Source organism: Callionymus lyra, chromosome 9 (genome assembly GCF_982586985.1).
Source record: "Callionymus lyra chromosome 9, fCalLyr1.hap1.1, whole genome shotgun sequence".
Classification (NCBI taxonomy): domain Eukaryota; kingdom Metazoa; phylum Chordata; class Actinopteri; order Syngnathiformes; family Callionymidae; genus Callionymus; species Callionymus lyra.
This window is the reverse complement of record NC_141826.1, coordinates 10,191,576-10,205,430: the sequence shown is the minus strand read 5'-3', so window position 1 is coordinate 10,205,430 and position 13,855 is coordinate 10,191,576. Positions and strand designations below refer to the sequence as shown.

General features: G+C 41.8%; 2 protein-coding genes across 3 annotated transcripts in view; both read left to right on the top strand.

Moving 5' to 3' along the window:
• Positions 1–7,172, top strand: part of ppp2r2ba (protein phosphatase 2, regulatory subunit B, beta a) — a 48,374-nt gene extending 41,202 nt beyond the window's left edge. For both annotated transcript variants that reach the window (XM_087799634.1, XM_087799635.1), the window contains exons 5-10: positions 382–559; positions 658–822; positions 3,092–3,261; positions 4,637–4,728; positions 4,804–4,927; positions 5,845–7,172. In XM_087799634.1, coding sequence (XP_087655760.1) covers positions 382–559; positions 658–822; positions 3,092–3,261; positions 4,637–4,728; positions 4,804–4,927; positions 5,845–6,000 — 885 coding nt within the window. In that variant the 3' untranslated portion in view covers positions 6,001–7,172. The remainder of the gene's footprint in view (positions 1–381; positions 560–657; positions 823–3,091; positions 3,262–4,636; positions 4,729–4,803; positions 4,928–5,844) is intronic.
• A 2,109-nt stretch (positions 7,173–9,281) lies between these two features.
• On the top strand, positions 9,282–10,776 carry gpr151 (G protein-coupled receptor 151). Its single transcript, XM_087799203.1, has one exon. The coding sequence runs from the start codon at positions 9,415–9,417 to the stop codon at positions 10,690–10,692; it is 1,278 nt and encodes a 425-aa protein (XP_087655329.1). The 5' UTR covers positions 9,282–9,414; the 3' UTR covers positions 10,693–10,776.
• Positions 10,777–13,855: the final 3,079 nt, after the last annotated feature.

The window sequence follows — 13,855 nt, the reverse complement described above, 5'->3', positions numbered from 1 at the left end:
ATATAGCCACCAGACTGCCTCATCGAAGTTGGTCCAAGGTGCAGTTTGCATTCATTTCTATTGTGGTTGAAGTACCAAAATATTTGTTATAGCCTTGAGGAATAGAGAACCCAACAGAAGGCTTTATCTCATTTGGTATTTGTGGGTGGCCAAGTATCTGGGTTAGAAACTCATGTGTTCCCCTCAATAATAGTCAAGGTAGCTGCTCTAAATCAATGGTACAAAAAAACATTTAAAGACTCGCTCCTGACTGTAACAATGAGATGTTTTGTCAGTGGAGCTGCCACTAGTTTAAGCTTGTTAAACATCTGAGCCAGCAGTGAAAAGCAGATGAATGAAAGTTGATCAACAGACGGCAACTCTAACCACGTTTCTCTTCAGGTACCGGTCCTGCAGCCCATGGACTTAATGGTGGAAGCGACGGCCCGGCGGGTGTTCAGCAACGCGCACACTTACCACATTAACTCCATCTCCGTGAACTCCGACCTCCAGACCTACATCTCCACAGATGACCTCCGGGTGAACTTGTGGAATCTGGAGATCACCGACCGCAGCTTCAGTATCCTCTTAACATCCGGTGGCCTGTTCAAATACAGTACATCAGCTGCTTTCGCCATCTGTTGAAATGTTGACACGTTTCCTTAATTAGCGCCTCAGACATTGTGGACATCAAACCCGCCAACATGGAGGAGCTGACCGAGGTCATCACCTCGGCCGAGTTCCACCCGCAGCATTGTCACACGTTTGCCTACAGCAGCAGCAAGGGGTCGATACGACTGTGTGATATGAGGCAAGCGGCGCTTTGTGACAAGCACAGCAAGTGTAAGTGCTAACTCACATTACCAATGAGTACTAGAAGAGATCGCTTTGATACCCATTTTAAGTACTTTTACCAAACCAACATTCTTAAGCTAATGAAAACATGGGCATCTTCTTTCTCTGCATCTTTCCATTAAAAATATATATTTATCCATTTCGTAAACTGACCTTATTTTATCAGAGACTTCATGCCGCCATTAGAGGGGAAAAATTAAGCAAACCCAGCTCACCTGATAGACTCTTCAAAGTGTCCCCGTTCTTCCTAGGTCATCATCTGGACATGTCTAGCACACCACACTAGGGAGTCCAGTAGACTTACTAAGTATAGACGGTTCTACTTGCCAGAGGAAATTTGCCTCCTCCATTTTGATACCATTGTTGTTCACTTATATAGTTCGAGCCAAACATTTAAACAGCATCTCCATTTATGACTATAGGTGTAAATGGTAGCTAGACTTTTGTATTGAACCCTTATCTTGCTATAATCATAAGAACATTGTTTATGAAAAAAGGAGACAAAAGAATCCTAGCATTCGCAACACACACAATGCAAATGCATATGATGTAAATTGGATTCATTTCTTTTAGTCATGACTGCAAGTGACTCATAAATCAAGGGCTCTACCTTTCGCTTTATCTCTTTCCTTAATGCAGTAAAAAAAAATATTCACCCCCCTGCACAGATACCACTCTCCTCAATCATGCACAAGAGCTAAGATACTTCAATACCTGCAGTACATTCTAAAAATGTTCCTCGTGAGACTTGCCTTTGTTACAGTTTCCACATGTTCCCGTCTTACTTTCGTTCTTTTTTTGAGAAATAGTAACTTGTAATAAAACAAGTTTATAATATAGAGTTATAGTCCATACATTTTGTCGTTTGTTCTCACAGCATAAGGTTAAGACTTTGTTGTCATGATAATGTTTAGGTTTACACTAATTTATAATATATTTGTGTAAGAATCTGTTTTAGTTTAATTTTAATGATGCCTGTGCTAGAGTTATTGATGCGACTATGGACAAGTTTCTTTTCATAAAACCAAAATCTGTCCTTTCAGACCAAATGCTGGATTCATTACCATTATATGAATATTTGAGGCGTTAAAAAAATGGTTGACAGTTAAGTTAATTCAAAATTATTGTTACCGGCGTTTGATCTACAAGAAGTCGACAACCTCGCCTCCACCTTTGTGTGCCTGTGACGACAGATAACCTTTTCTAAATCCAGGTCTGTTGTGGGGGATACCCTGAACAAAAGACAGCCCCTCTCTGAAGCTGACATGCGCTCACTTTGGCTGAATGAATAATGAATAGTTTGGCATTTTAGCAGCAAAAAAATCAATGAGTCGAGCGCAATCACATTAGTTCTTCATGGACACACCTTGTTGTTCAATAATGTCAGTCATTTCCTGCGACGTATTGATGTGTTCAGGCGAGCGTGCGCCTCCTGTTGAGATGTATTTCCGAGACAAAGATATTTAATTTGAGTTGCACAAAAGACGTGATTTCGTTTGGACTGCGACCCCAAAGGAGCTAAAGTTAGAGACGGATGTTCTCTTGGCTGGCTGAATTTTAAAGCTTCTAAGCCTCAGGACAGAATACACCAAAAATCCCTCCACAACTCTCAGGAGACCCTATTAAACCCCCCCGGGGGAGGGATTCAGGAGCAGGGAGACACATCTATGCATATATACAATCGCAGACACCCGAAAATACTCATTCACAGGCACACACAAATCCAGTGGGGCTGGAATGGCGCTAGCACTTTGACATTGATTTGTTTTTCTTCTCCCTTTTCCCCTCCCTCATTTTTTCATCTTCCCACCGCATCCCTTGTTAGACTCCCCATTGACACATCACAGAGTTATTCTCTTCAGCCGGGGACGAGGATGGGATGGTAGGGGGGGGCTTCTATTTTAGATAGACAGGAGTGGGGGGACAGGAGTGGGGGGGTTGGAGCAGAGAGCAGCAATATCTCGAAAGCCAACGATGGAATGACGGGTTGTTATCCTCGCCGTGATGGCCTCGGCACAGATCAGCAGCTGCCAAAATCAATATAAATCATAACCAATATTTACCCCGCACACTGACCTATGTCTGTTTCCCTTGAGCAAACAGAGAATACCCAGTGAAAAGACGCAGCTGCCTCAAACAATCGTCAGATCCAAGCACTGTTGCTCACAACCAAACCACAGAGGAAGACAACAGTTCCTCCTGTGAGAGACAAACCCCGACGGCGCTTGTTTTGACTCGGGTGTTTTTTGTTTCCTAGACTTTGAAGAGCCAGAAGATCCGTCCACCCGCTCCTTTTTCTCGGAAATCATCTCGTCCATCTCAGACGTCAAGTTCAGCCACAACGGTCGCTACTTGATGACCCGGGACTACCTCACTGTCAAAGTGTGGGACCTTCAGATGGAGAACAAACCAATTGAGACGTACCAGGTTAGTTCTCATCATCAGGTCTAGTGTCGAGATGCGTTGGACTCACAAAAGTGTGCCTGTTCATTCAGAGGACATTACCTTAATCCATTGAGGATAGTTTATTGAAGAGACAACCAAGACACGCATAACCCCTTAAACCAATAAAAGCTCAATGCTAGCGCTAACAATGGTCATGGGATCTGACTAAAGCTGACAACCATGTGTAATCGAAATACTTGGAGAGAAGGAATACTCTGCAAATTGAAAATGGCATCAATTTTGTAAAGAAAATACACATACACGATATAGGCCACATTTGACATGCAATTTTTTTTTTCTCACACCCAATTTTTTGAAAACCATTCAAACTTTCACATTAAAAAAAAATAAATATATGACCCCTTGGCTCCCGCAAAGGGATTGAGTGATGATGTAAAAAATAAAAGCCCTAAAGGTTGTTGTGTAAAATTTCCAGATGGTCTTAAATCATGACTTTTTTTTAAAGTTTTTTTTAAGTTTAATAAGAAGATAAGATATTCCTTTATTCATCCCATAGTGGGGACATTTTAGTTTTTATAGCAACAGGTTAACAGTAGAAACAGAAATAGAAAAAGGATTAAATATAAGGTTCACGTGTAAAAATCAAACAGAAAAACAAATATAGAAATAATAATAAACTATTACATAATGGCTTATAATGTTTGATTATGGTTTAACTAATCAAATAAAATAAACATTTTGTAAATATTATTTAAATGTATCTAATTTGTAACCTGAAAGGCAAATTCAACATTAACAATATACCAAAAATGGGATGATAGCTTTCGAAAAGAAGATTTTTGGTCACTGAGAACTGAAGCCCCTCATAGTTACACTTTTGAAAGAACCTCTTCCAGGGCAGTGGCTTCCCTATAATCACACATGTTCCTCATCTACCATCAGTCCTTCCTGTCTTGTAAATAACGGTCAGACCCTGATCCAATCAAAAGTCATTGATCTTCGACTGATCACTCGATATAATCCTGTTCCTCTCGCACCCCTCTTAAAGTCAAACTGTCACTCTCAGCAATTACCCAGAAGGCTTATTGAACAGTAAGACGATGGATAGTGATGGTGCAGATGCCCCCTGAAGGGTAAAACCTCCCACAGTGTGGTCACCGAGGTCACACACACACAGACAGTTCAAGGGAAGCCATCTTAGCACAGGTCCTGATTGATAAGACCAGTTGGGCTCAAGGGATTCCCTTCCGACCAACCTGTTTCCCCTCATCTTAGAGGAGGTCAGCAGGTCTGCGGGGGATTACCAATAGGATAGCAGATGGTCGGGGGGCTTATTGGTGATGTGTGTGAACTTTGATTTGTTCTTCCTTTAGCTGATGAGTTTGATTTGTTTTAGGTGCACGACTACCTACGAGGCAAACTCTGCTCGCTGTACGAGAACGACTGCATCTTTGACAAGTTCGAGTGCGTCTGGAACGGATCAGACAGGTGAGACCGCAGTCACCCGTGAAGAGCCTCAGTCCAAACATGTGGATAACACTTCCTTCTCCTGCCTCTGGTCAGCGTCATCATGACGGGCTCTTACAACAACTTCTTCCGGATGTTTGACCGGAACACCAAACGGGACGTGACTTTGGAGGCGTCGAGGGAAAACAGCAAGCCGAGAGCAATTCTCAAGCCTCGCAAGGTATGACACCATTTATTATGGACTACTGACAGACTAGTGGAAAAGGTGTGGGTACTGCTTCTCTGATAAGACTAGGTGAGAAGTTAAGATTAATTCTTGTTTAAAGATCATTTCTGCACTTTGGATTTGGAATTTACTTGTTCGTCAGAGTTGGGTTTGAAGGTGGAAACAAACATGAATCATGCTTTCTCACGTTGAGAAGGTCACCAGTTTCTTTGTTGCTTGAGGCAACATGAAATTCGTTCTTTTTCTTTCTTTCTTTCGGGTAAATAAACAGAATCTGTAGTAAAGGTGAGAGTCCATGACAGGAAGTTCTAGATGTTAAAGGATCAGTTCTACTGCCGTTTCCACATGACGTTAAAATCATGTTTTCCCTCCTCAACCGTAAACCCTTTTTAATATTTATAATCATTTTTCTCTGTAACCTCATCAAAATGAAAGCCATCACTGCTAACAACTAGCTAAGCTAGCAAGTATATTACTAACAGCTTCTCGATCCATTATGCGTTACTGGAAATAACTTAAATATAAAATAATAAATAAATAAATAAAATTATTAATTTAAATTGACACTTAACAGACCCCATCTAATCCCCTAGAAATATATACCGGTACAGTATATATTAAATCTGCTTGGGACCTTGACTCCTGCAAGAGTTTAAGTAATTTTCTCAAGTAAGGGTACTTAAATAAGCAGTGTTTTTGAAATAGCCTTACCATGAAAGAAAGAAAGACTAAAAGTGTTTATTTATATTTAAAATAACATTAAAAAGATGCTTCATATGATACACAACACCTTTTATTTCACAGGGTTACGTTTTCAAGAGCACAATTTATAGACCAGACTCAAACGTTTTCCAACAATGACCCTAAAGTAACATGCAGCCAACATGAGATTCACTCTTGTTGTGTTCCAGGTGTGTGTGGGTGGAAAGCGCCGCAAGGATGAGATCAGTGTGGACAGCTTAGACTTCAGCAAGAAGATCCTTCACACCACGTGGCATCCACATGAGAACATCATCGCTGTAGCAGCCACCAACAACCTCTACATCTTCCAGGACAAAGTCAACTAACTGTCGCCTCTTGAGGGAGCGGAGGCTCAGAAGAGAGTGATGGATCTGTCATCCCTCTTCTTTTCTTCTTCTCCTCCGAGGACGTGCTCGAGTGCGGAGCCATGAATCAATTTTTCAAATCCGGACTCCTTCGGGTGGATCATATAACTGATGCACACGGACAGATGCGGATGCGATGCCTGTGCGTTTATGCAACACGAGGATCTCTGCACTACAGTGGAGACGCAGCAGCACTCTGGACTGGAAAAGCTGGATTTTGGCACAAATGAACACAAATCTGAGCACACATGGTGGCTCATTGGCATGTAGCAACAGCGCCCCCTGTCTTACAATCCACTCCACCAATCCCTGCTGTTCCGACTCCGGACAACGTGCTGCAAGAGGAAACTTAACCTTTGACCCCCCCCTCAGAGATCAGAATTTCTCTGCCTGTGACATGTGGTCAGTCTTTCTAGTACCAGTTTTTGTCTCCGTGGTGAGATGGCTGTAGTCTGTGATGTGAATGACGCCCTGACAGGCCATGCTTTATTTTACGCCGTCTTTTCTCCATCAATGAGTCTGTTTAGAAGCTGTGGTGCCTTCTTTTTTGGTAAGTGGGGTTCATTGTAGTGGGAATGTGACGACGACTGAAGGACGCGGGAGTGTGAATGTTTAAAACATGTTAACTTAGATTTTTGTTCTATTGACAGAAATAAAGTAAAGCCAATCGTTTTGATGACACGCAACATTTTTTAACACTTTTCGGGTGTCCTCTCATGCCACATTATTCCACAATAATGAGTAAAATAGAGATGCTAATTGGCCGTCTTTGAATTGTAATAAATGAATGATATTCTGTTATTGAACCATGATCTACGGTCTAAAAATCTGAAGATGGTAATATTTATTTGATTGTCCCTCGTCTCAATATTTGTGTTGAGCCTGATTGTGTCGAAGGTAAAGCAGTACAAGGTGTGAAATGAGCTCTGTGAATTCAGGGAATTAAATACTCGTGGTTGATTTAAACTGTAATGTCTTCTAAACAACATTCTTTGTGACAACTGAATCAAAGATACTTTTATAGCTCGGAATGTACCGCGATGAAATTACATGCAGTCTTGATGCTCACTAGACTTTCTTTAAGAAAACAAACAGAAAAAAAAAACAATAAAAATGTGCAAGTTTAAATCCTGCCTGGTCTACTGTGTTTAATCGAGATGTTGGTGGAGTAGTGTTTAGCACTACCGCTTCATAGCAAAATGATTGTATATTCAACCATGTTGTTTCTACATGTATGTTCTCCTCATGTTTATGTGGGTTTTACTGCAGAAACAGTGGTTGATTGAGAACTACAAATTGTCAGCAGGTGTGAGTGTGTACATAGTAAGTAATTTTTATTTATATAGCACTTTTCCAGACCAGGGTCACAAATTGCTTAAACAATCAAAACAATACTCAAAAAAGTATATACTTTAAAGATCAAGATAATATTGAGAACAACACAGGAGTTCCAGAAAATCAAGGAAAAGCCTGAACAAATAGATACGTCTTAAGATGTTACTTAAAGGAATCAGTAGATCCATCAAGCGCAAAGAGAGAGGACGATTGTTCCAAAGCTTAGGAGCAACAGCCTTAAAAGATTTCTCTCCTCTGGTCCTGAGCCGTTTGAGTGGAACCATCAGTAGATTCTGATCCACAGACCTCAGAGCTGTGATAAGATAGTTACCTCTCCAGAGTTTCCCCTGTCTCTCACTCCAAGCACCTGGGATAGACTTTAATCTTGTGTAACCAAAGTGTTAGAAAAATAAATTAGTTTGGTGTACGGCAGCTTCTGGTTTGTGTTGTGGTAGGTGGGCGCCCCCGTGTGGAAGAATTCAAGAACTGCGGTTCAGTTTCAACAATCCAAGAAGGCATTCATACATTCATTCATTCATTCATTCATTGTCTACTGCTTTATGTCGGGGTCGCGGGGAGACTGGAGCCTATCCCAGTATCATAGGGCGAGAGGCAGGGGACACCCTGGACAGGGAGCCAGTCTGTCGCAGCGCACACAAAGACAGACAACCATTCACGCACGCTCTCATACCTACGGACGTTTTCAGTTGTTAATTTGGCTACACGGTTATAAAGTTGTCAGTGCTACAGCCTCACGGCAAAAAAGGTCGCAGGTTTGATTCCGGCAAGAGGCAACTTTAGGTTTGTCAAATCCTTACAAAGTTTATTAGGACACTTTACAGTTTAAATAGGACTATATGGGAGAAAAAGAAAAAGGGATCTACAGAGGAATCAACAATGAGTGAATCACAGTGTGACAGTGGTGATAAAAACTTAATTTAAGAAGGCAGAAACCATGAGCAGAACAAGATTCTGTGTTGACGACCTCCTGCTGTGATTGGCTGGGAGGAAGAGAGAGGGAGGGAGAAAAGAGGATAAAGTGAGAGTGGAGAGTAAAGAGGCTCATGGAGTTCATATTGTCTTTTAATGTGCAACAATATTTATAAAACACCAAAAACGGGGAGAATGAAAAATAATAATTTTTAATTCTGATCCTTTTTTTGTTGCGTTTTTCATCTTTTCTTTTACCGAACGGATGGTTCGATACCTGCAACCATGTCACTTGAGGTCAAAGGTCTGGAGTACAGTTGAACGAGAAACTGAGCAAAACTGTCGCCATCTAGTGGCGTGCTAGCGAATGTCAGGATGACGAAGAATATTCGCCTTCCCCGCAATCCCATCATGGGTTTTCACAGCAGGTCAGCCTCAATTTATCATGATAATCCTTTTTAGTCACACCCATCAAATTAATGTCCTCCCTAAGACATCCATGAACCGGATTGATTTTATTTCTCTTTTCTTAGTCCAACTAACCTGTCTTCCCATGTCTGATCTCTTACTCAAATCATTTAAGTACTCAAATAATATCTTACTACTTGAGGAATATGCTCATCAAAAAAACAAGTGACAGATGCAGTTAGTCAACTGTTAATGTCTTCTAAACACGGTTAAAAATGTATTTTTTGTTTAAATCCTTTCATCGTGGCTGCCCCTGAGTGACTGTAATGTTCTAATCATCAGAAGCCTGATTAAATATCAACGCAGCCTGAGAAACCAGAGTGGTTGTGTTACATTATGCAGACGTAATCTAATTGGTCCCCGGAGGCTGAAGTCTACGCACACATCGTCAGCCGGGGACCCCGGCTGTCAATCAAACAACACCTTTATAACCGGCTGCAGGGGCTGCATCGTACCGTCTCAGGATAAATCCGGAGACAGACAGGAACTCTGCTGTGATCATCGACTTCTGATCGATAGCACCTCTGATGAGATTACTCTAGTGGGTCTGAATTAGAACCAGCTCTTCTGGAGGTTTTTAGGGAAACTTTTTTTTCATCCGTCTTGGTTTTTGTGTCAAGCTCTTTTGAGTTTTTAGCAAGAATGGAAAGACTCGGTGGAAACAACACAGTGTTGACCAACGACTCTCTGCAGAAATGGTCTTTCGCCGATCGTGGCTCTCATCAACATCTGGACCCGGGCGAGCTGAGACAGCTGGTTCCGGCCGTCCTCGCCGTCATCTGCGTCCTGGGTGTGGCCTGTAACCTCACGGCCATGGCCATCGTCTTCTCCAACGCTCACAAAGGCAAACTGTCTCTCATCAACTCCCTCATCTTCAACCTGATGTTCGCCGACGGGCTGGTGCTGCTCTTCTCGGTCCCCTTCCGTGCCGCCGCCTACTCCAAGTCCTGCTGGACCCTGGGCTGGGTGGTGTGCAAGACGGGCGAATGGTTTCTCCAGTCCTGCATGGCAGCCAAAAGCTTTACCGTTGCGATTTTGGCCAAAGCGTGCTATCGCTACGTGTCCAACCCGACCAAACAGGTGAGCATCCACCTGGGCTCCATCCTGGTGATCCTGCTCTTCATCTGGTTGTCCGCTTGCTCCGCGACCATCCCTCAGTGGTTGTTTGCCACGCTGAGGAAGGACGTCCGGGGTGTGTTGTGCGTGCTGGCCGTGCCTCCCGAAGCTCAGGATTTCATGTTTGTGTACGTCAAAGCGTACCCCCTGGGGGTCTACTGCGCCCCGCTCAGCTGCGCTCTCATGTACTTCTGGAAGGCGTACGGCCAGTGTCAGCGCCGCTCCAGCAAAACGCAGAATCTACGCACACAGATCCGCTCCAGGAAGCTCACCCTGATGCTCTTCAGCCTCACCGTGGCCATGGCTCTGCTCTGGCTTCCACAGTGGGTGGTTTGGGTCTGGGAGCGACATCTCGTGGAGAAGGAGATGGAAGGAGTTCAGCCCCTTCTCTCGCCTCCGCCGCTCCTCTTCACCCTCGCCGCCCAGCTGCTCACGTTCTCCCTGTCCATGGTCAACCCTCTCATCGTGCTCTCCCTCTCCGAGGAGTTCAGAGAGGGCTACCGAGGGCTGTGGAGACGACTGACCCTCCGCAAGCAGCCACCGTCCAAGCTCAGCTCCGGACCTCACAACCCCACAAGTCTTAAGTCTCCGTGCCCCAGACCAGAGACCTCGGGCCAGCTGTTCGGAGAGAGCGGGACTTACGGCGCCGGAAAATCTCCGCCGAATCCGGAGCAGCTGAGAGAAGCAGACGGGATTGTGTTGCCTGATGTGGAGCAGTTCTGGCACGAGAGGGAGACCGGAGTGAACGCCGACGAGAACGATCCGGTTCCGTGGGAGCATCAGGGCAAAGGAGAGAAAAACTAAAATCAAAACCGGACGTTTGCTCTCATTTTTAAAGAGAGGGACACTCGAGTTATGAGGTGTATAAACTTGTTACTCATCCTGATGTCTGTGGCTCAAAGGCTGTTAAGCTAAATGTGTATTATTATGAATATTGTTGTGCATCGTAGCTCTTGTTCAAAGTCGTGGATTGACCTTAAGCCTCTGCAAGTCTACAGAGCCAATGAAACTGTTGATATTTGTAAGACCCATGAACATACAACATGTGTGATCACAAATTTGTCTGTGAAGTTTTAATTAGATGTTGTGTTAACGTGAACAATAAAGACATCAAATATGCCTCGTGGACAAGTCGCGTCTGTGAGAAGCACACGAGGGAGCTCACATGAACACGAGAGTGACAGACTTAATGAGATGGATCAGACGTCCCCGGACGATCTCCAGCTGCCATCAGGTCATTAAATATATTTTCATAAGGGCATCCATTAGCGCTGTCGAGGGGTTCTAATTAGAGCAAGGGGGCCTCCCTCTGAACTGGGATCTAGTCATGAGACCCTCACCACTGCAGGATAGAATATCATTTGAACTCATGACCTAATTATGCCATGCATTTGATGTCACAACTCAACACTAACATACATAAACAAATTGATTTCATAGTCACATTAAACGTATTATAGCATTTATTATGTTTTACCCTGTGGCAACATTTAGACAATGAAGACAAACTCACAGCAAAAGCTACTTTTCTTGGATCACAACTTTAGACAAACAATCATCAAAAACAAGTGAGATTTTTAGTTACACTTTGCAGTTTGTTTATAAAGTATCAAAGTACTTAAAATGTGCTTTCAATACAGAGTGTCCCAAAAACATACTTTGGGTTCATATCACAGTGGATATATGGTCAAGATAGTTAAAGTTTTTTCGGTTTTATTTAAAATATAATTCTACAGATTTCAGATGGAAAATGGAATGTGATGCTCTAATACATTTCCGCTGCACATTCAATTAAAAAAAAACAACAAACTAAAAAAATTGGACGATCTACATTTTCAGTCGTTAACCAAATATTGGAATGATTTACTGCTCAATATAAGGCACTCACTATCAAATTCCTCCTTTAAATTCCATTTGAAAAAGTTTATGAAGGAAAACCGAACCCGTTTCCATCAGTAGATTGTCCACAGTGTTGTTTTTGTTTATGTTTTGTCACCTACCTAGAGACTACAGACATCAATCAGCATTATTTTATATATAAATATATATAAATAATCTGGTATATTTACATCCTCAATAGTTTATTATGTTCATCAATCAATATGCATTGTCCTTATCAAATGCTGTAAACAAAATATAAACGATTATTAGGGGGTTAAAGGTTGTCACGTTTTTTTGGACACTGCATAATAGTCTGGATTAAATAAGGGAGCAACAGAGAGGAAGCAAGGTAAATTATAAGGTGTCTAAACTTCTTTATAAAAGATCTAAATGACTGACCAGGGTCATTTCTGTCCATTAATCGTGTTATCTATCCTTCACTGCCATATTTAATTCCCCAGCTATTAAATACTTTTTTTCCAGTCACCATCAGACAGTATCAAATATTTGTGTGTATAGTGTTAACACTAACTATATTCACATTGAAGCAGAATTCCTCTGCTCCCTGTCCTCCTCCTGACATTTCACTCTCATTAATCATTGAGGCTGACCTTCTATTGCCAGAGGCAGAACCGCAATCAGAGCAAACTCCTAACTAAGTGAAGTCCCGCCTCTGTCTCCAGGGTACTGACCCGGCCCAACGCTGTTATTCACCCAACAATGGCAATTTGACGGACCCGATTGACCCGGGGAAAAAAGACAAATAACACATTTAAAATGCAATGACTCACCATTTCTTTTTTAGAATTAGGATTCCGAGGCTGCGGTCGTCCACATGGCCGTGGGCTCCTGGTGTTGCTGACCGAGGTAATGAGACTCAACTCGTGCAGGTGTCAGATTCAAACCTCTCTGTGCCCTGCAGGTAAGAAGCAAGAAGCACATTGACCAGCGGCAATTCATAAGGTCAGTTTGAGTTAATGCTTAAGCATTTTAATAGACAAAGTAAGTGTGCAAGAGGAGGAACTTTAGGTAGTACAAAATGTTTCTTTTGTACTTTACTTTTCTATCATTTTACTGTGTAATGTTTTAGTAAGACTTTAAGGATTTTGAATAACATTTAAAAATCATATAAGATGAGATCATCTTGACAATCAAACACATTTGAAAAACAACACATGAATATTATAGGTTTGGGTAAAATTTAGCTTGATAATCTTTTTTTTTTTATTCCACGAAAAAGACTTTCCCCGACTTCCATCGTACTATTTTTAAAAACCTTTAGCACAAAGTACATCGAACACATTTCTCTAATACATGGTAAAACTTTCAGCCATGAAGGAAAATGGCAAACAATTATTTAGTTTTATTTATTCTCGTTTACTACCAGGGGAACCCTACACCTATAACCATTTTGTACTTTCTTACTAACTTCAAATATAATTAAAATGTAAAAAAAAAAGGTTTTATTTATTTTTATATAGAAAATATAGTGAGATGTATATATTACCTTTAACACGGTTCAAATCAGAGTTTACAAACTAGATTAACATTTATAAAAAAAAATCTATAATTCTAAATTGAATTGCGGGGATATATGTTTTTCCTTTCTCCACTATAGTCTTACTTCAACTGTAAAGTGTCTTGAGATGACTTTGTTATGATAAGACACTTTAAATAAAATTGAATTAATATAAATCAAATTAACTTGTTATGTTAGCATCGTCAGTTACCAACGTTAGCAACAGATGTTGCTAATATGTGACACTTTGGCAGCTAACGCTAGCAAATGAACTATAGCTAGCTTAGCATTTGTACAAACCTATTCGTGCTTCTTCAACTAATATTAACTTTGTCGTCTACAGTCTCAGGGTTGTTTCAAACAAAAGAACATTGGGAGAGAACTGGTGTCGCCATGATACTGTGAGGTAACAGCTGTTAGCAGCTCAGCTAATCATCATGTCTAATGGATGAACCTCCGCAGGAAGTCATGCTAACGAGGCTAATTGTATCAACAGGCGGCACCGAATAACTCGTGCCCGCCCAGCAATGTCAGCTAGTTTAAATACGGATGTTTTGTGTGGGCGAA